Here is a 22,524-nt window from a genome sequence, read left to right on the forward strand (position 1 = left end):
TCACTGACACTCTAACATCCCAGGACCCTCCCTCAGTGGCCTTAATCCTAAGGTCTCCCTTACCACCTGTACCCCCACCCATCTTACAGAGCAACAGATTGCTCTCGTGCACTCTATCTGATGGCAACCAGTTTACAGTTTATGGATGATGACAAGATCAGGAGAGACACTCACCGGATTTGGAGTAAAGCACCAGTACGTTATTCCGGGTCCTGAGAATTTTTTTCAAGTCCTTGGGGTCAGAGATCCTCTCAATGAGCGAGGAGACCTTTGTGGAGGATAGCCACGTAGGAAGGACTACCTGTGGATCAAGAAGCCATGAACCATGAGTCCCAGTTCCCAGCCTGGCTCAGGGGAGAATCAGTGCCTAGGTATGTGGCACCAAGAGCACATTTTCCTTCTAAGGAATGAGGTTACCAAACCTTCTCAGGGCACTACCACACCCGCCTCTTCACCTCCAGAGGCACCTCCCAGCCCACTCCCAGTCTCCACCTCGCCCTCCCGCTCCACACACTTTATGAGGCTAGATGGATGGTGTGGGTACACAGGCATACAATGTTATCACCCCAATAGAAAGCTCCTGGGAGGTCAATGTCTGTAACTGTATACATTTCCCAAGTGCCACACACTGGTGCCATATGAAAACTCCATCCACTTAGAAGCACTAGGCAGAAAACCACAGAGAATCAAGATCTCCCCTTTGTGTTTGGGATGGGAATGGACGAAAGGTGTTAGTTTTTATCACTCAGCTAACAGATCTCAGCACTGAAAAATATTCCTAGGGAAAAAAAAATTAAAAAGGACACACAATAAGAAAAATAAGTGAATGAATCCATTAGGTACAAGAGCCAAATTAAAAAAACACACACATACACACAAAGGGAGAAAACTAAGGAAAAGAAAGTATCAAAAAAAAAAAAGAAAAAGAAAATGTTGTAATATGAAGGGTGTGTCTTCAGCTGAGAGAGCCCAGCATCGTGAACAAAAAAAGACCCTCACCAAGGTACAGTACTGTGGACAAAGAGGATATCATATAAGCTTCAAAAGGGAAAATGCACCCCAAAAGACAATGAAATGATGCCTTCACAATTCTAAAGGAGCATGATAACCAAATGGAATTCTATAACCAGCCAAACTGTCGTGAGCATAGATTTACTCATGCAGACCAAAGATATCAGATTTGCAAAATTTACCACCAACACACTCTTTCTCAGGAAGCCACTGGGATTCATGCTGTGGCAAAATAAGAAAGGAAAAATGAAACCAACATGGAACCTAGGATCTAGCAGATCAGAGACAAGAAGAATTACCATAATGATGGTGAAGAGATGTCCTGGGACAACAGAGGCTACAGAGCGACCAGTCTGGACTGGAACAAGGTCAGAAATCATAGAGGGATGTGATCAGTAAAAAGGGGCAACTTGAGACTATTTGATGTATTCCACAATACTGAGAAGAGTTTTGATTTCTGTCAGAAAATTTTAAAAACAAAGAATCTGATCAAAATTACACAGCTAATAAGGCCAGCCAGGACATCTGAATCCCAGTCTCTCTGCTCGCCCCCATGCCTCTCAGTCTACGGCTTCTTGGTAGACAGAGGTCTAGAGTTGAGTCTGGGCTCTACCACTCTACAACCAAGATTCCAGGCAACATCACTCAACTTCCAGGGGCCTCATGACTCACATCTGACCTGGGGATAATACCTCCTTCGTGAGACTGCTGTGTGGATGAGATGGGAGGACTTAGTGAACATGCTTTATAAATCATATAAGCTGTCAATATCAGTTACCATAATATATAACACAAATTTCCATCTCAGCAGAGTGGAAGACAGAAAACATGACCATACTCCAGTGTTTCTAAACCATCTACCATTGGGATCCAGAGGTCCTTCTCCCCAGAGTACAACCTTCCAAGAGGAAGACAAGGAATTGGGCTAGGTTGTGGCTTGCCTAGTAAGGCACTAAGTTCAATTCTCAGCACTGCATATAAAAAAAATTAATTAAATAAAGGTCTGTTGACAACTAAAAGGATATTAAAAAAAAAAAAAGTCGAGGAATTATTTCTCCTTCAGTCTACCCTGCCCATCCTGCCCAACCTGGACGCAATGCTTGAGGACCCACTGCCCTTGTGCAACCTTAAAAGTGTACCAAAAAGCTCCTCCAACTTGATTAGTATGTGTTATCCAACTGCTCCCAGGGAGCTAATGAACTTCAGTCTAAAATGTCCATAGCTCAATGCACATGGTGATGAGAGAGAAGGAAAAAAAAAAAAAAAAAAAATCTGTTTAAAAAACAGATTGCCTTGCTGCTGTTTTTAATCCTCAGATAATCTGACCAGTCAAGAAAAACAACTGCCCTGGCCCAGGACTCTGACCTCTAGGCCAGCCCTTCCTGAGCCTGGCAGGCACCTACTTTTGGAACCTTGGAGAAGGAAAAGGGAAGAGCTGCCCAGGCAGAGGCATGCAGCTGGGCCTCAGGGACAACCATGTCCACACAAGAAACCACAGGAGCCTGTCTCCGGCACAGCTTAGCTTCCTTCCTATAAAACCAGTCAATCCCTCAGGTCATCTGACCAAAGGCCACCTGAGATTAAACAAGCCACTTTCCAGCCAGCCACCAAAGCCTCTAACCCAATGTTTACCATGACACAGTAGAGAATTTAAGCTCCACAGGAAATACACTGAGCAAATTGACTTTGCCTGAAACCTATTACCAGTCATGAAGCTGGGCTGACAGGGGGCACTCCCTGCAGTCTGCCTGCTGGTCTCCATGAAGGGTCTGTCTCCCCACCCTCACCTCCACCCCCATGATTAAGAACTCTAGAGGGCAGGGTCCACGGAAAGCCCTCAGGAAATGTTTGTCCAGCTTAATAAACATGACAAATCACATCCATTAACACACTGACCTGCAGAGGTCTCCTACCAAGAGTAGGTCAGAAAGAAGGCTAGTACATGGCAGGTGTCAGGAGCCCTGGAAGGGACCACAGAACCTGGAAAGACCAACACACAGTGAGGGTCGGGGTTGGAGCCAGTGAAAGAGCAGGGGGCTGGCCTGGGAGTCCATGGTCTGGGCAGGAAGCAGGTGGGAGCATGGCTGGCCGGTTAACAAAGGGGTGCAGGAATGAGTGTGGGACTGTATAGACTCATCAAGCCACTGGGCTGGTGGTATAAGGACCAGCTGGGCAGCTACCCCAGTGGAGAAAAAAGGGTCAATCCAAATGCCATGGAGGGACAAACTACAGATTCAATGACTGCTCACAGGTAAGCGAGGAAGAAAGATGAAAAGCCCAAATGCCTCTGAGGAATCTGGGCTAGGAGACCGGAACCCATAGCTAAAGGTGGGAGAGTGGGAACAGTAGCTGAGGAGGCTTTTCTCTTGGGGTAAGGCTCAAGGTGGAGACGTGTGAGCAAGAAGGCACCCAAAGAGGGTGAGCCACAGAATGTCTGAAGTCTCTGTGGGTGGGCCAGAGGAGCAGACAACCAAGAGGGAGGTGGGAAGGCGGCTCTCAGACCCCACGTGACAAGAGACACAGGAAAGGCAGGCCAGGCTGAGTGGTGAGGGGCTGGGAAGGGGCCCAAGGCTTAGCAAGGTCCCCAGGACATCTGGGAGAATTTCAGATGGGGAGGGTTTGGTAGCAGGCTGCTGAGCAGTCACATCCAGTGCAAGAGCTAGTGACAAAGGAGGGGTGAGAAGGCCCAGCAGGGTCAGGAGGAGGGGCTGTCTCCTCCAAGACTGAGCCCGCAGGCATTCCTGGGCACAAAAGAAGGAGGATTTGCCTAGAGAAGCAGGATTTGAAGGTCTGAAAGGGAGAGGGGAAAACAATGGGGATAGCAAGATCCAGACAGAATCCAGGAAGACGTGGTCCAAAGAGCTCAGATGTGAGGCCTCAGGTTCTGAGGTAGGGAGGGATGACAGGCCCTCTGTCCCCTCAGACAGACCTCACCCTAGCCAGCAACCTCAGAGGTGGGCAAGAGAGAGGCACTTCCTCCCTCCCTACAAGCCCAAGGGGACTTCCTCAGGCCACTTAACATTCCAGGTTCTCCACTCCTGCCTGCTTAACCTTTCCGTGTGCACGCTCCTTCCTTTCCAGGAGATGCAGCTCCAGTGAGCCTGGATGGCCAGCCCAGGGCCTTCCTGCAGACTCCATAAGTCACAACCCACAAACCTCAGTAACAACAATAACTAGAGCTACAATAACGACATTAATGATGCAAAGACTGTCTGTTCTTTTGTCGCACCCTCTGGGGAAAGCGTGGTATTGGACAGGTGCTCCCAGCCAGCCTGCTTGCCTGTGTTTGGCAGGCTCTTCACATTCGAAGTCAGAGGCTCTAGAGGTGGAGAAAAAGGCTCCCCTTTGTTCACCATGCAAACTTGTCTGACTACACCAGTCACTGCCTGCTTCCTGCTTATCAGCCCTCCAATTTACCTTGGGGCTGAGCTGACACTCATAAAACATCTCCACAGTGCAGGTCAAACACTGCAAAGGACCCTGTCCCACTTTTCAGCTGCCGGGGGAACAGAGGTCCCCAGGCCAGATCCTGCTTGTATCAGAAAACCAGCCCTCTACCAGTTACAGTATCAGATCCCCAATCTGTCACAGCACAGCACTAGCACCCTCCCCTCCCCCACACTAGGCCCCTTCCACCATCTTCCTGCCTCCATCAAAGTACAAGGCTCTCTTCAGAGCCCAGGAAGCACCCCGCATGCCTACATGCTGGTCCAATGGTAGTGTTCCTTCCTCCTGTACCAGGTATCTGTCCATCTCCAGCCACCCAGCTCGCATGTCTCTAAGCTCTGCCTTCCTCCTCTCCCTTTGCCGGCTCCCAGACACTGTGGAAAGTGCACTGACTTTGAAGTTGGACAGACCTGGGTGAACTTAGGTGTCACCATTTATAGTATGATGACCTCAGGCTTGTGATAGACCTCTGAGTGTCATCTACGGCTGGAGGATAGAGAGGATACCACCAATGCCTACAATGAGGAGGGAAAAGGATACGACGACCCTAACATAATGCTCAGCACATGGAAGAACATAATAATTAAATACCTTTATGAGTACTATTAATAAGCAAGGACAACAGAAAAGCAGGACCACCTCTTCCTCTCTAGGGCCCTGCCTGCAATCAGGCAAAACAGCAAGTCCAGGCAGGAAGGAGCACACACGTACGCACATTTAGCACCAAAGAGCCTGGTGGCGTCAGCCAACTGCACAGCGACCCAGATCGAGAGGTCGCCCAGCACATTTGGAGTGTGCTTTCCAGGAATCACGTGCATTGGCTCTTTGACCCCTCATCATAGCCCAGGGAGTGGGTGCTCACCTCTCTACAGATAAGGAGACAGAGGCTCTGAGGTTACAGTACCAGGGTCTCACAGTAGGCGAGCAGAAGAGACCACCAGCTCCTGCCTAGGTAGGTCCTGTCCTCATAACCAGGAGAAGCCCAGATCCCCCACAACCATGGCAAGGAGGTCCCCAGGGGAATTTATACTAAACCTTTTTGGGGCAAGCCCAGAGGATCCTGGGGTCTGCCAGGGGCCTCAGGGACAAAGCATTAAGATCCTACATGTGGAAATTTCTCCAGATCTGAACCCAGAGACCACGTCCAGGAATGGGCACTCTTTCCTTTCCACCTCGCCCTGGCCTCATGCCCACTCCCAAATTGTGCACTCGGCACACACTCTTCCATCAGCCGAATGAGCCGGCTACCCACCCACCATCACCACCAGACTTAAAGAGTCGTACAATTGTGGAGAATAATCAGGGAGAACAGCCCATGCACGTTACACCCTCCGCTTTAAAAAGCTCCGTCTCCGGGGTGTGTGCCAGCGCCCTCATATTCGCTGTAACCAGCAAAGCCGTCTGTCATTATAGATTTACTTTCTGCTGCAGATCCTGAAGCCAGAGACAGTTAATTACGTAAAAGTGGCTTGCTAACAAAGGAAGATTTAGGGACAGAAATTTAACATTTAGGAGAAGGGGTGGAGGTGGGCAGCAACTCGACCTTTTTAGTGCTCTGTCACCTGAAAAAAAGATACCCTTCTCATGCTGGGAGCTGTGAAGAAACTGGTTTAATTTAGTTTAACCCACATTTTGCTCAAAATAGCTTTGAAATGTCAGACTCTAAAAGTCTAGAAGCTGAAGAAGCTAGTGGTGAAGGGACTCAAGGAAAAGGTTAAAAACAGATGAGGTCTGAACCCGAAGTCAGAGGACTTGAGCTAGATGAGAACTTAGAGCTCAGGATTTGGAGACAGAGCAATGTACTTGGAGTCAAACCCAAGTTTAATTCTGACCTTGATAGTTACTGGCTCCAACTTTGGACCAGTCATCTCTCCTTGAAATCTTGGTTTCCTCCTCTGGAAAATGGGGGTGCTCAAAGTGACTTCCAAAGTTTCTTTCCTACTGTGACTTCTGGGACACTTGACTTGAAGGCTACCAGAGGTGATCGCATCTTGTGAAGAAGCTACTGATTCCCTGGGCATGTGGCTACCCACAATAAAAGCCTCACTTCTCAGTCTCCCTTGGAGCAAGTGTGGCCATATGGCAAAATTCCAGTCCCTGGAATGTAGGCCCAGGTGTTCATGGTCACTTTTAGGAACTCTCCCTAAAAGACATCTGATATGAGTCTTCTTAGTCCCTTCCTTCTTCCTCCTGCTGGAATTTAGACAAGACAGCCAAAACTCAAGAAGCCACCTTGAGACCATGAGAAGGACTTACTAAAGATGTGGAGTTAACAACAGAGAAAGACTGTCTCCCCAACACCACACAGGGACACACTGGCCCAGCAACATCCCTTCTATAGGAGTAAAATAAATAGTCTTTTTAAGGCACTATTATTCTGGATCTTCTGGCCCATATACAGATAGATTAGAATACCTACTCAAACAAAAGCCTTAACTAGAAAGAAATATTAACATCTGTTTCAGTGGGGATACTTCAAAGTGCCTAAGGCATCAAATCTTGCATTATACTTTAGATAAATTGTTTATAAGGAAGGAGACAGAGAGACTGACAAGGGATTGATCTGCCCTGTGTTCCTCCCAAGTCTCCAGGTTTTCCCTGACCCTATTATTATCAGGTATCTTGGCCATCTCATAACAGCTACCCACAAATGTCAAGACAATTAACTCTCCAGTCTCCTTACCTCAGCCTTTTTCTATTAAAGGGACCCTCCAGGAGACTCAGGCCAGGATGTCTCTTGCAAGTGAATGCTTTTGAGTTGGGCTGATTGGTTTCCCTATATAGAAATCCTCTCACATGTCATCTTCAGATGAGCCAAGGACTCAAAATCACCTGAGATGGCTAGACTCAGTTGGACCCAGAAGGCTGTGGGATCTTGATATGTTAATACTTATAAATCCACATCCTCTGTCCTACCCATTTCATCTTGGACAGCTCCAATCACTAAAATGTTTAAATTCCTCCACTTCCCACACCAACTATCAGGCAATCACACTCTAAAGATGGCAAATACATCCCCTTGTAGGACCCTCCAGGTGAAATACCCCAAGCCCTCACACATGAGATCTCAAACCCCTCTCCAGCCTGAAGGATCTTCCCTAGATACTGCCATCTCCAAGACATCAGAGCTCATTCCACTGCTGGGGAACAACGTTACCACTTGAAAAGAGTAATGGGCTACATTGTACTATAATTTATCTTTGGAAATAAATACCAATGCTCTCATAATTCAAAATCCAGGAAATTAATCTCAACACATATCTTCACTGGTGGGCTACAGTTTCAAAATTAAAAAAAAAAAAAGATTAAGAAGCACCATTAGTTTATCTCTTAAAATATTGGGTCCAACTGCCATATACTGTGACAAACACATAAACTACACAATTCTTTTGGAAAGCTAATTGACATAATGCATCAGGTATCTTGAAAATATTTGTACTCTTTGATTTTATAATTCCACTTCTGGGAATCTGCCTTGAGGAAATTAGCAGAAGTTCTGACACAGAAATGACTCATACAACCCTATTTGGAAGATCCAAGACCTGTAAACAACTCAAACGTCCATCAGCAGAGGAATGGTTATACAAAGTGGAAAATAATACAGACATGCTTTCAAAGATGGTGCAATGCAAAAGATATTTGCCTTAATGTTAAATTTTTGAAAAGCAGAATTCAAAATACACATGGTATGACCACAACCATAAGCAAACAAAATTACACTTGGAAAAAAACTGGTAAGGGAAAAAAATGCAAGGTTTTGTCCCTGGATACTATATAGTCTTTCCCTTTCTCTAATCTTCCAACTTGCCATAATAAGTATCCAATTTAAATATATAAACAGTAGCCACTTGGCTACTGTTATGGAAATAACAGTCTCAAAGTATCTCCCCACAGAAAATACAACTTTACAGTGGATAAACAGGGCAGAAACCCCCTCTACTAAAGGGCCAACGTTACCACCACCAGTGATGGGTCAAATTGACATCACGTGCCTCCTGCTATAATGCACCGAATGGAAAAAAACATCAAAAACCAAACTGAGAAAAATTCTTCAAAAATGTCATGGCCACAAAAGACTAAGCACTGTTCCAAGTTAAACGCAACTAAAGAACAACAACTAAATGCAATGTGTGATTTGAACTGAGTAATGAATCTGTGAGTCCCTCTGTATCTGTGGATTCCTCATCTATATATTCAACCAACTTTGGATGGAAAAACAAATTTTGATTTTCATCTATATTGAACAGGAATACTTATTTTTCTTATTATGATTCCTAAACAGTATAAGTTAGCAACTATTTTCAAAGCATTTTCAACTGAACCAAGCATTACCAGTGAGCTAGAGATGATGATGTCATAAAGTGTATGTGTAGCTTTTAGGCAAGTACTACACCATCTTATTTAAGGAACCTGGGCATCCATGAATTTTGTTATCTGTAGCGGTTCCTGGAACCAATCCCCCAAAGATACCGAGGGGCCATTGTACTATCTTCCTGATTTTAACCGCTACAGTGTGGTTATGAAAGCATGTCCCTGCACTTTAGGAAATACAGTCATGCATCATTTAACCTACAGGAATCAGTTCTAGGAAGTGCAAACCATCACTGAACAAAACATGTGCACAAGACTGTACTGAAGTATTCATGGGGCAAAGGATATTATATGTAAACTTTACATATGTAGAGGAAGAACACAATCAAACAGATGTGATAAAATACTAATATTCATGGAAACCGAACAAAGGAGATTTGAGAATCCTTTGTATTTTTCTTGCACCTCTTCTATAAGTCTGGCACTATTTCCAAACAAGAGGGGATGAATGTTGAGAGCCACAATTTAGTGAGAATGAAGCCTGGCATTTTGCTAGAGGGAATGGTTGAAAGGTGACCCTGCTCTGGGATTAGGGCGGCTCCAGGATTAGGGCAGATCCTGCTGGGACAGAGGTGAGGCAAAGAACCTCACCCCCCCCACTGGTACCAAGACCAAATTTGGGGGCCAATTAGGGCGGATCCTGCTGCCTTGGGTGCCCGCTACTTTGGAGTTCCCGTGCACTTCTAGTGGGGAGAATTGGCGCTTGGAGCCGGTGGAGGGAGTGTATCCCCAGGAAGTGTGTGTAGAGTGCCGGTGAGAGTTGGGGAATAAAGAGTTGCTGTTTGAACCTACAAGGTTTTGTGGCAGCTCGGTTATTTTGTGCCCAGACAGACTGCGGCAGATGAAAACAAAAAACTTGTCCAACAAAAGTAAGAAAAAAAGAGATGCTCAGAACCCAACGCTGTCCCTGCCTATTCCTAAGCCTTCTGATATGTCTCTGTCCAATAAGTGCTCAGTGGCACTTTCCCACATGAGCTTAGAGCTTTTTTACAGAAACTATTACACAGAATCTGCAAAATGCTTTATATGCAACATACACCCTGCAAATACTTGTAGAATGGCTTTGACGATAAAGATGCACAAAAGAACATTAATTTTAAAATATGAGTAAATTATGCTCCTTAAAAGTCAAATTTTAAGCAAGTCATCAACTTCACGGCTAAGCACCACTCTTCACCAGAAGTGAAGGCCTCAGAGCAAGTCAAGATTGGGGACTTCATCAACCACACTTCCAAATGCTCAAGTGTCTACCTGGCAGCCTTCAAAATAACCACGAGCACCGCGAGTCCCCAAATAGTGACACTCCGTGTGTGTGTGTGTGGGGGGTGGACTCCTGGCTAGCTGCACTTGGGAGAGTTAACTATGCTTATTAAAGGGGGAAATGGCTAGGCGTGGTGGCACATGCCTGTAATCTCAGTAACTCGGGAAGATAAAGCAGAGGGAGCACAAAGTCAAGGCCAGCTTCAGCAACTTAGTAAGATGTCATCTCAAAATAAAAAAATCAAAAGGTCTGGGATGTAGCTCAGTGGTAAAAGCAGCCCTTGGGTTCAATCCTCAGCACCACCCCCAGAAAGGGGAACGTGCAGGGGGGAAAGCATTGGAATAGAAGAATCCAAGAGAAGATTCTTTCATTCCAAAATTCAGGGCCTATGGATTAGCCCATTATGACCAGAACAACAGTGTGACCCACAATGAGCTAAGCAGTTCACGTGATTTTCTAATTTAATTACCTTAACAAGCATAAGAAGTACTTTATTATACCCATTTTATAAAGAGACTGAGTTAAGAATTTTGCTGTATTATTAAGCTTTTTGTCAATATTACAAAATACTTGAGATAATTAACTCCAAGAGAAAAGGTTTCTTTTAGCTCACGGTTTTTTGAAGGTTCTAGTCTATGATCAGGTAGACCCACCACCTCGGGTGAGGGAGCCTGATGACCAGAGAAGGAAGTGGATGGCAGATTTTATGGACAGGAATCAAAAGAGAATGAAGGAGGAGCCACACAAGAGCCCTCTCATGGGCAGGGCCCCAGTGACCTACTTCCTTCCACTAGAGCCAAGCTCCTAAAGGGTTCACCCCCTGCCAAGAGTGCCACAAGGTGGCAACCAAATCTTCCACTCAAGGTCAAAACTACAGCCCTTGGTCAAGGTCACAGAGGGAGTAAGTGAGCTGTGATTCAGAACCAAATCGGACAGACCCCAGTGCCCAAGCTGAAGCATAAAGAAGACAGATTCCTATAGCCACACACACCTCACTATTTGTTTCCATAAATAAGGCTGACTGCGTTTCTTACACACGTGAAGTATCCCTAATCTAAAAATCCAAAATCCTAAAAGCTCCAAAATCCAAAACTTTTTGAGTGTTGACATGAGCTCAAGTGGAAAATTCCACATCAGAGTCAAAATGCAAGTATGCCAAAAATAAGGTATGAAGTTACCTTCAGGCCACGTGTAATGAAAGGTATACAAAAGATAAATGGATTCTATGTTTAGACTTAGGTCCCATCACCAGGATATCACATTATGTGTCTATGCAAATATTCCAAAATTCAAAAAAATCTGAAATCCAACACTTCCAGTTGCAAGCATTTTGGATTAGGAATAGCAACCTACATTTTGCTTTCTTTAAAAAAAATAACACCTTAGGGGCTGGGATTGTGGCTCAGCGGTAGAGCGCTCACCTAGCACGGGGGATCCGGGTTCGATCCTCAGCACCACATAAAAATAAAGGCATTGTGTTGTATCCATCTACACCTAAAAAAATAAATTAAAAAAAAAATAACACTTAGCTGGATGCGATGGTACGTGCCTGTAATCCCAGCTATTGGGGAGGCTGAGGCAGGAAGATAGCAAGTTAGAGGTTAGGCGGGGCAATTTATCAAGACTCTGTCTCAAAATAAAAAATAAAATAAAATAAAAACGCTGGAGATGAAGCTGAGAGGTAGAGTGCCCGGGGTTTAATCCCCAGTACTAAAAGATAAGAACAACAAGAAGAAAGCACACTTTATATTTAGGGCTCCATGGTGCAATCTCCCTCTCCCCCCATGTCCCCCACAGCACAAATGTGGCTGTCAACAGGGACAAGTCAGGGGCAGTACAATTGATCTGAGAGCTTATAAAAACAGGGTTCTTATCCTGAAATTGCAACTGCAGTGCATTTAACCAAGACTTAAGTCCCCGAAGCTTTTAATGTTTTGGAAAACCTCTTTTAGAGCCAAGAGGGCTTTGGGTGGCTGCCAACCCGGTGTGCCAGGCCTGTTAACGAGGAAGAACTGGTAGAGGGAACATTGAATTAGGCAGCTGGGAGGAGGAAGAGCAGGTGAATTCCCACTCCGGAAATCCAACTCTGCCTCAAATCTCTGCTAATTGATAAGAAAATAACAACTCCCTCCCCCTCATGACCCACAGTGCACAGCCGCGCTTTGACACACATTATCACCATCGGTCCTCTAAAGGAGAGGGTTTACCATGATTTCACCCTTCAGGTCAAAACCCAAGAGCAGTCATGAAACCAATCCATTGGGTGACACCAGCATCTTTTTAAAATGACATTAAACAGCAATTACAGTGTGTAGCATAGGTAGCAAGACTAAGCATTTAAGGGAAGCTTTATATCTGTTGTATTTATTTATATATACTGGACTATATTTTAAAATGTACAACTGTTCTTGCAGGAGTCACAGTAAAAATGTTTGCAAAACTGCTATAAACAACCAGCGTGGGAGGTGGTACTACTCCCACTGTAGATATGTGAAAACTGAGGCTCAAGGCAGTTAAGACACTCGCCACGGGTCAAGCCAAGGCCGTATGGCCAGGGCCCCGACAGACGCCTGAGAGCACAGATGCGATGCTCTTCTCTATGCACCCCCACGTGAAGAGTCACAGATATTGCTCAAGCTCTCTCCCTCCCCTAGGGCTCCATCCAGGACAAAGCCGAGAGGCCAAGTCTGCTTTCCCTTCCAACCCGTGACTGAGTGTGACCAATGGCAAAGAGCCATGGGGATGACCTGATCCTCCTTCCTCTGCTACCTGCAGTCCCCCAAGTCCCTTCAGCAAAAACAGCGTGTGCTCAGGCCACATGACACCAGAGCAGGTGTTGTGAAGGGGAACATGTGGCACACCACTTGGGGCAGAGCAGCACCGTGCCCGGCTAAACATTCTCCACCATGCAAAGCTAATGTTGTTACCGGCTACAGCTTGGATCTGGAAGTACCCCAGAGACTCGTGTGTTACAGGCATGGTGGCCAGCCGGTGGTGCTTTGGGCAGGGGGTGGAATCTTCAGGAAGCAGGATCTACTGGAAGGAAGTTAGATCCCTGGGGCATGCCCTTGAAGGGGATATTGCAACCCCAGCCCCCTCTTATCTGACTTAGCTACCTGATTGCCCTGAGGTGAACAGGTTTCCTCCACCACATGCTCCTGCCATGACGTCCTGGGCCACCACAGGACCGAAGCAATGGGGCAAAGCAAGCATGGACCGAAACCCATGAAACTGAGAGCCAAAACAAACCTTTCCTCCTTTTAAGTTGACTATCACAGGTATTTTGTTATAGCCATGGAAACCTGACTAAAACATGACATTATAAATTTCTGTAGCCAAAGCGCAGCTCTAGATATAGGCCTTTTGGTAATACAGATTCCTAGGCCACCTTCTTGAGAATATCAACCCACATGTCTGGAGGGTCATACATATTCTTAAAGTGGTTTTTATCCACAGCCAGGCTGGAGAAATTCTATCACTTATCCGCCCTTTAATAACCTCTCTGGACCCCACATCACTCCCCACTCCATTCACAGGCAGAATTTTCTACCACCTCACCTGCATCCATTGCTCATCCCTCTGAAACCTGCATCCTCTCACCACACCAGATCAGCTCTTGTGCTTGACCTCTTAGACCAGGCAAGACATTCTTGGTCTCTCTCTACCTCTCTGGTCATCCTTTCTGTTTTCTTCACACACCCTCCTCTCCCTTAGCCCTTTGCATGCTGCTGTTCCTCGGCCCTCCCTCAGCCACCTCCTCTTCCTGCCCTACACTCTAATTCCCATAAAAAACAGACACTGAGCACATATCAAAGTTAATATTTAACTCATTAATAAGGGACCCAATGCCAGGCGTGGGCATGGGTGTAATCCCAGTGGCAGGATTGTGAGTTCAAAGCCAGCCTCGGCAACTTAGCAAGGCCCTAATCAACTTAGTGAGACCCTGTCTCATATGTATAGTAAAAAAAAGAAAATATGGCTGGGGATTTAGCTCAGTTGGTAAAGTGCCTGCCTTGCATGCACAAGGCCATGGGCTCAATCCCTAGCACCACAAAAAAATAAAATAAAATAAAGGTATTGTGTCCATCTACAATTAGAAATACTTTTTTTAAAAAGCAAATATTATTTTATCACAAAATTGCTGTTTATCTATTTCATATATATATATATATATATATATATATATATATATATATATGACAGAGTCTCACTAAGTTGATTATATATGTATGTATATATATATATATATATATATATATATATGGATGTGACTCAGAGGTTAAGTGCCCCAAGGTTCAATCCCTGGTACAAAAACAAAAAAAGACCCACTAAAATGACAAAGCTTGGTCAAAAGAAGATATAAGGGGGAAAAAAAAGTATTTAAAAATACTTTTAAAAAGAGGATATAAGGAAGTAATACACATATAGCCAATGAGGGGAGGCGGGAAAGAATACTGAGTTAATATAGAAACCAAACTGGCTCTGTCCTTCAGGGCAATAACTGTTGGGTTTCTCTTCTCTATCAAACAGGAACCATTCACATCCTACTTAACCCTACAGTGTGTGGGTTCAAAAGAAAAACAAACATCACCCAGGGCACCAGATGGGCCTCAGGTGGGCTTCTTACACACTGCCCCAGTATTGCATTAAAAGGTTACAAAGTCATCTCTTATTTTCAAGTTTTAATCCTTTTTCTTTGCAGTGGAGTCTATGAAGTTGGGTGGAAAGAAGTTACATCTTAATTTTCACCAACCTCTGACTGAAATCCAGCTTTTATTATGAATGTATTTATGAATGTTTGAGTGCTTTCTGCATGTTTGAAGTAGGTGGCACATTACAGTGGCAATTACCAGCAGTGTCTGACTTTGCCACAAACAGAAATCACCTTTTCTAATCACGTCCCAATTGGTGCAGATATCCTGAAATACTGTTCATGTACATCGGTGCTTAAAATTACAGAAGATACCTACACTGAAATTAGATCTTCTTGTCTGATTCATCAATTAAAAAAAGCAAATATTGCCAGGCACAGTGGTGCATGCCAGTAATCCCAGTGACCTAGGAGTCAGAGGCAGGAGGATGGCGAGTTCAAAGCCAGCCAGCCTCAGCGAAAAGCGAGGTTCTAAGCGACTCAGTGATACCCTGTCTCTAAATAAAATACAAAATAGGGCTGGGGATGTGGCTCAGTGGTTAAGTGCCCCTGAGTTCAATTGCTGGTACTGGTCTCCCCCCAAAAAGCAAGTATTATTTGATCACAAAGTTGCTATCATATTATTCAATATGTATTCTATTTCAACAGAACTGTTTCCTTTGTAAGTCTATATGTTCTGATTTATACATTTAAAAGCTATTCTAAGAGAGGGCCCATAAGTTCTCAGAGAAGGCTGTCCTGAAGCCCTGCATCAGGCAAGGGATCCCTGATACACATTTTCTTACTACCTTACACTTTCTTTCCAGCACCTACTGTGTGAATGAAATCATTAATCAGTGGCTCTCCCACTAAGCCACTGGGAAGAGGGACAGTATCGATCTTATTTATCATTATTTCCCCAATACCTTAGTGTGGGGACTGGCTCACAGATTCACAGGAAACATGCATTTGGAAAAGAAATATCTGTTGAATGGGCACACCTGTGACACACACTGGATGTCAAGGCTGGTCCACAGGACTCTGATGTGGGGCACACATAATACTCTGGCCAGAACATAGCGAAATGAGGCCCCTGACAACAGCAAACCCACTGGCCCCTGGGCACTCTCACCTACTTGGCTCTAGCCCCGCCCACAAATGGGCTCAGATGCTGGGTCACCTGGGTGCTTGAACCCCACTTGTAACTCTCCATCTGGATCTTCCATAGCACCTTCCAACAGGGACTAAAGGATCTGCTCACTCATTCATGACACCAAGGAGCTAGAGGAATTGCAGGATTCTTTGGTGGGAATGGATACTCCCCCCACTGCCCTGGCAAGCTATAATGAGTTAGAAACTGCACATACAACTGGGACCTCAATGTGACTTTGAGGAATAAAAAGACACAAAAAGGCTATTCTAACATCATGCTATCTGAGTGTCATTAACCCCCCACTGCATGATTGCAAAGCTAACAGTGAGAAGCGCTCACAGACTGGTATGTAGCATAGGGAGGTCAGAGGGGACAGCAACTAGAGCTACTGGGGAGGATGAAGCCAGTCCATGTCTATCTGGCTGCCCCTCCTGCACTGCAGCCGTCAGGAGCTAACCAACAAATTGCAGGGACACTCCAGGAAAACAGCTGCCAGCAAGGCTACTTAAACATTCAAGTGAGCCACTGTGTGTCCCAGCCTATTCCTCTACGCCTTCACCTTCAAGGCCACACACACCTCCAATCTTGTCAAATGATGTCTTACTTCCGACCTCTGTTCAACCCTCTCTGGGGTCAGAGGACTTAACCAGCTCACCGCACCAAGTTAACAGAGGACACAACACTACATTGACGAGAAATATGTAGAAATGCCTTGTAAACTCTAAGGTAAGGCCCTCTACAAATGTAACAGGTTTTACAAAATTCTGGACAGCACAGCAAACAGGCAGCCAGAGGCTCCAGCACATGATGCAGAATGGATCGGCCCACCAGCGGTGAGCGCTGCTGCTCCTTCCCTCTCTCACTGGGGCCTGAGATGCAGGGAGGGTGGGTAGCACATCAAGTGGGGAGACTCAGACAGTGTGAAAGAACTTAAGCCTTCATTATACGTAATGCGTCTGTTTCCGGCCTGTTGTCACTTAGCTTCAAAACCTACCACAAGCACTAAGCAAGACAAGAAAGCCCACAGAGCAGACCACAAAGCCAGGGTGAAACCCTCCAGGGACTGAGGAGGTTAGCATCTCTGTTCTCAAGAGAGCATCCACTTTCAGGAGGAAGCAGAGAAAAAACACAGTGCACTTAAATCCTTAGCCCCTCTATATGACACCAAGTGTCTCTACAGGGGCCAGGGGAGAGGGAGCAAGGCAAGTCAAGAGCAGGCCCAAGGGCCTCAGTAGAGCAACCCAGCACCACAGGACCCCCTATATGGCATCAATGTCACACCCCCACCCTGGCCTGCCATTGCCCACCAACCCCTCTTCACTGATCTTCCATCACTTTGTATTTAACAGCCTGCAATGGCTGCTGAGGCTCCACTGGCCAGGCAATTTCCCACACCAAGCACTGTGCTGTGAACCTGTGTTATTTCTGATCCTTTCAACTCTGCAAGATGGATATTATTATCACCACTTACCAACAAGAAAAGTGAGGCAGGGCCCAAGGCCACAGAGCTCCCGAGCTAGGTCTAGCTGGCTAAAAGCCTGTTCTTTCCACCACGTCACACTTGACTCTATCTTGTGGATAACAGGGAGAAAAGCAAGAGGATGAAAGTGTATTCTGGAAAAGTAACCCAGCCTCTCCCCTCCAACCCAACCCAACCCAGCACGAGGCCTGATTGATGTTGTTATTAAAAGGGCGGCTTTGATCACATCTCTTCATCACCTACAGAATCCAGTCCCCCGGGCTTTGCCGGGCATTTAAGCTTCTTTATGACCCATCGCCAGATTCAAAGCCTGGCCTCTCCCTCCTTGGGTCTCAGTCTTGGAGGCTTCCTTCCCTGCCTGCCTCATTCATTCTTTCACACACACACACACACACACACACACACACACACACACCCCTGCGCACCAGGGCTAGGCTAGGTGCTAGGAACATGTCAGCCAGACAGGAGGATCCACACTCTGGTCACAGGGCTGGGAGTCTGCCTTTCTCATGAGGCCAGCTCCCAACTCATTATTTCATGCAGCCTTCTCTGGTCACTCAGTGCCCACTGCCTGGCCCTGTACCAAATCCCCAGCAGTCGGTACTTGTCACGCGGATGGCACTCAGCCACAGCTCCACCTGATGCACAGGCTCTGTTTTAAGACTTCCTCCTTAGTGTGTTTATTTCTGTGGGAAAAGTGCACTCCAGGTTCCAAACAGCATTATAAATGGCAATAAGGTCCCCAGGCCAGCCCACAAAAGCCTATTAAATATATAATGGTCCCAGAGAAGTACAGAACCTGAGTGAGTGTACCTTAAAAGCTCTGCAGGAGAGAACGGGGCAAACATCTGTCTCCCCTACCTCCACCCACTGTCCCCTAGGGTCTGAGCTTCGAGTCACCATCAGGGGCAAAGCAGGGGAGCAGGCGGAAGATGGGGGACTGAGAGGACAGGAGTGGGAAGAAGCCAATTTACAATGTAGCAGGTCTGGCTCTACTCCAGCTCTGCCCTTGCTAAGTGGGTGGCTGTGAATCTCATCCCTCTGGGAGCCTCATCATTCCCTCATAAAATATGAGGGCTGGGGTGGGTATAGCTCAGTGGTGGAGCACTTGCCCAGCATTGGCAAGGCCCTGGTTTCCATCCCCAGCACTGGAAAATAAAACAAAATAAAATAAAAGGGTTGAATGAGAGCAGTTCTCAGACTTTTGAATCTCAGGCTATATATATATATATATATATATATATATATATGTATATATATATATATACATACATATCCTCAGTACTAGGGATAGAACGCAGGGGTACCACATCCCCAGCTGTTTAGTTTTGAGACAAAGTCTCAGTAGGTTGCTAAGACTGGCCTCAAACTTGCAATCCTCCTGTTTCAGCCTTCTAAGTAACTGGGATTACAGGTATGCATCACCAAGCCTAGCTTAAAATATATTTTTAAATTAAAATATGCATCATACACACCTGAAAATAAATGTTACTAAGGACTTTTTAAAAGGAAATCACAATATGCTATCAGCAGTTTCATTTTTCAAAAAAAAAAAAAACAACACTAGAAACACCCCACCAAAATAGGGACATCAAGTCAGAAAAAAATAGCAGACAAGTTTTTTAACTTAAAATATTTGGATTCGGAGAAAAAAAATACCAGCAAGAACATTCACTCTAGTTATTTGTCCAATTTGTCTGTGGATCAGTGAAAACTTGATCATAGCACAGCTGCTGTCATTGGCTTGATGTCCGAGAACCACTGAATTACGGAGGGTGCTCCAGCCCTGACAGGATACCTCTCCATCCTGTGGACTGGACAGAGACTGGACTGCAATCCACAGGCACGCTTCCAGGAAAGGGAGCACTGCAGGGAGGAACAGGGCTGATGTCACTCACAGGGCTCCATGGGACAGCACAGCCTCCACCACAGGAGCTCCCAAGGGCAGAGATACATGACCTGGGAGCTCTGGGGCTAACTTGTCTCAGGTGTTGACAGTGCCACTCTCAACTCCAGTATGTTTCTGGGAGGTTAAAGGAAGATCTCCAAGGAGAGCTTTTTATAAAATCTTTAACTTATCTGATTATAAACTAATACATATTCACAGGGAAAATATATGAAAAGTAGAAGCAAAGAAGTAAGTGAAAGTCATCCACCACTCCACCTTCCAGAATAATAACTGCTAACATTTGGAGCACAGCTAATTCTTCACACACGGAACATCAGCCACCTTGGGATCCGGTTTTATATCCTGCTTTTCCGGTAATTACACTTGGGCACTTTTCCACAAGTTTAGATACTCTTCATCAACAGCTTAACACATTTTAACAATAATCAATACATTTATTTATAAGCACTGCAATGGGCTGAATGTTTGTAGCCCCTCAAAATTCACACTGAAATCCTGACCCCTACTGTGACAGTATTAGGAGGTGGGGCCTTGGGAAGGTGATTAGGCTGTGAGGGTAGAGCCCTCATCAGGGAGATCAGTGCTCTTGGAAAAGGGACCCAAGAGAGCTCACCAGTCTTCTTTGTGTCGCGTAAAGATGCAAACAAAAGTCAGCAGTCTGCAGCCAGGAAGACCACCCCTAACCCTGAACCCAACCATGCTGGCACCCTGGTCTCAGACTCCCAGCCTCTAGAATCGTGAGAAATAGATTTCTACTATTTATAAACCACTCGGGCTATGGTATATTTGTTATGGTGGCCCAAAATGACAAAGACAAATGCCACTTTCCATAGTATGAACAGGGTCAGAAGTACATACCTGTACTAGCTGTTGTTGAGCATTTAAGTCACTTCCATATTTTTGCTATAATGTGGTGGGTGTACATCCCTGAACACAAATCCCTGCAGACTCCTTTATACAGTAGTCCCCCTTGTCCAAGGGGGATAGTCCCATGACCCCCATGGATGTCTGAAACCACAGATAGTACCAAACCTTACTTACCTATTCTGTTTTTCCTTTGAGCACATACCTATAATAAAATTTAATTTACAAATTAAGCACAGTAAGAGAGTAACAGCATTAACTAATTATAATATAACATTTACAACTATACTGTGATAAAAGTTATGTGAATCTAGTCTCTCACTCAAAATAATGTACTGTACTCTCCCTTCTTGTTGACTGCAGGTAACTGAAACTGCAGGAAGTGAATCCAAGGATGGGAGGAGACCACTGTTCTTCTTTATATTCCTTGGGTCTCAGCCCAGTGTTGTGCACATATCAGTCCTCAGCAAATACCGAATGAACAAAGAAACCCAGTCTGCTCCCAGGGACTCAGGAAACCCTTATCTGATCCACTAGCATTCAAATTTACAGAGGCCCAGCCCAGTGTCCAGTAGTCACTCACCACTGTCCCTATAGATTCCCTCCAACTTGTACCTGCTAAGCCAACTCTTGTTTTAGGGAAAAGAAAAGATATACATTGTTTGCTCAGGACTCCCAGCTTCTAGTGCTCTCACAAACCTTCCTACTCTTCCACATGGCCCAGAGGAGGACACCGCAGGCCTCCACTGTCTAGCTAACTACAGCACCCACTCCCTACAGATGCTGCTTAGCCCACCATCATGACAGACTGACCTCCCTCTAAATTAATATATGCCTCCCATTCAATGGTAGCTACCAGCAGTTAGTTAGGGTATTAGTACCTGCTCTTCTCTTTTTTACTCACAGGACTAACACCCAGCCCAGCCTAGGACAACACCAGAGGGCAGGCACCATGTATATTTTGTTCCCTACCCAAAATCCAACCCTATGCCAAGCAATGTGGTTGACAAATAAAAATAAATGTTTGCTGAATGAAACTTCGGATTCCCAAGCTCTCCATTTTCACAAGAAGAGAAAAAGGGAAGATGGCAGAACCCCCTGAAAGAATCTTAGGGCAAAGACCTGATGGATGTCAGGGAGGAGATGGCCCCATCCTCTGCTCAGTCCTGCCTGGCTTGGAGACCTCCAGGGAACTGATGGCAGAGATATGCAACACACCCAGATGCAGTGAAGAGACAGTGAAGAGCCTCACTCCAGCCTGGTTCTATTCTGAAAGGAGAATGGAGACCTCACAGCAGAGTTTTCTTCCCCACCGTCTTCAGACAATCAGAAAATGCTGGACCACTCGTCACTGGTGATCCCAGACAGACAAGTTATTGGAAGATGGAAATGTTTAAGCCAACAGTTTTTCTTCTCCCATTTCCCACTATCCTTGCCACACCCAAAAAGAAAAAAAAAAAAACTGCAAAATCTGGGTTCCAGGAGCTGGAGATTCCCTGGAACTTCAGGACAAAAGGGAGCCAGGATGGTACTAACATGAGAGAGATAAGAAGTTCTGGAAAAGTTGTGGAAGGCCACTCATCCCATCACACACCCACAGCAACACCAAGAGCCAAACCCAGGTCCTCAGCTGGCCCTGCACACCCATTCCAACCTCTCCCAGGGACGCCCAGAGGACCCCTTATTAGAGCAGATTCCTCTCGCCCTTCCCAGCACCCTGACCCACCCATCCTCTATTCCTGTGTGATTTTTGCAGTTTCCTTCTCTGACTTCTCATCCCACCCTCCCAACAACCTTGTATATATATGTGCGGGGGGACGGTGTCTTGACTGTCCCCGTCTCATGGGTTAGAAACTAAGATACTTTAAGTGACCTGCCACTCCACGCTACAGCTAGAAAGTACTGCTGGAGCCAACATCGGAGAGATGTCGGAGAACTCCCCGCGGGTGGCGACTCCACCCAGACCGGTGGGGCCGAACCTGGTGGCTAGCCGCAGTTTCCTAGCCCTTTGGGGTCGAAACCAAGAACAAGGGTGGCTCTAAAACAGGGTTTCCTGTGTGCAAGTGGAAAGCACCCTCAACCCACGCTGCACTCACACAGGTGCAGAGCCGGAGTCTGGGGCGAGGGGCATCCCCCGGCCCACCAGAGTCCCGCCCTAGCTGGGGGCGACCCCTGACCTGCGCCCTAGCAAAGTTATGCCGTGTAGCAGGCACCTCGCTACAGCCTAGCGCTCCAGGGCTGCCGCTGGCCCCGGTGCCAGCGAGCGCTCGGAGGGGACGGAACCCGGACAACTCGCTCTCTCCGGCGCGGCCACTGGGTGCCCGCCTGCCTGCCACGCACGCCCCGACCCGGGTGCCCGGAGGCAGCTCCCGCGCGCCCCGGGAAGGGCCGGGAGCTG

General features: G+C 46.1%; 1 protein-coding gene across 3 annotated transcripts in view; it reads right to left on the reverse strand.

The window, feature by feature from the left end:
• The window catches only part of Pdia5 (protein disulfide isomerase family A member 5), a 90,519-nt gene that overhangs the window by 67,309 nt on the left and 686 nt on the right, over positions 1 to 22,524 (reverse strand). For 2 of the 3 annotated variants that reach the window (XM_015486860.2, XM_015486862.2), the window contains exon 2: positions 175 to 301. In XM_015486860.2, the coding sequence (XP_015342346.1) occupies positions 175 to 301 (127 nt within the window). Of the gene's footprint in view, positions 1 to 174; positions 302 to 13,648; positions 13,670 to 22,524 lie in introns of those variants that run through there. The other variant, XM_015486861.2, reaches the window with a different exon arrangement.

This window comes from Marmota marmota, unplaced genomic scaffold (assembly GCF_001458135.2).
Source record: "Marmota marmota marmota unplaced genomic scaffold, marMar, whole genome shotgun sequence".
Lineage (NCBI taxonomy): Eukaryota > Metazoa > Chordata > Mammalia > Rodentia > Sciuridae > Marmota > Marmota marmota.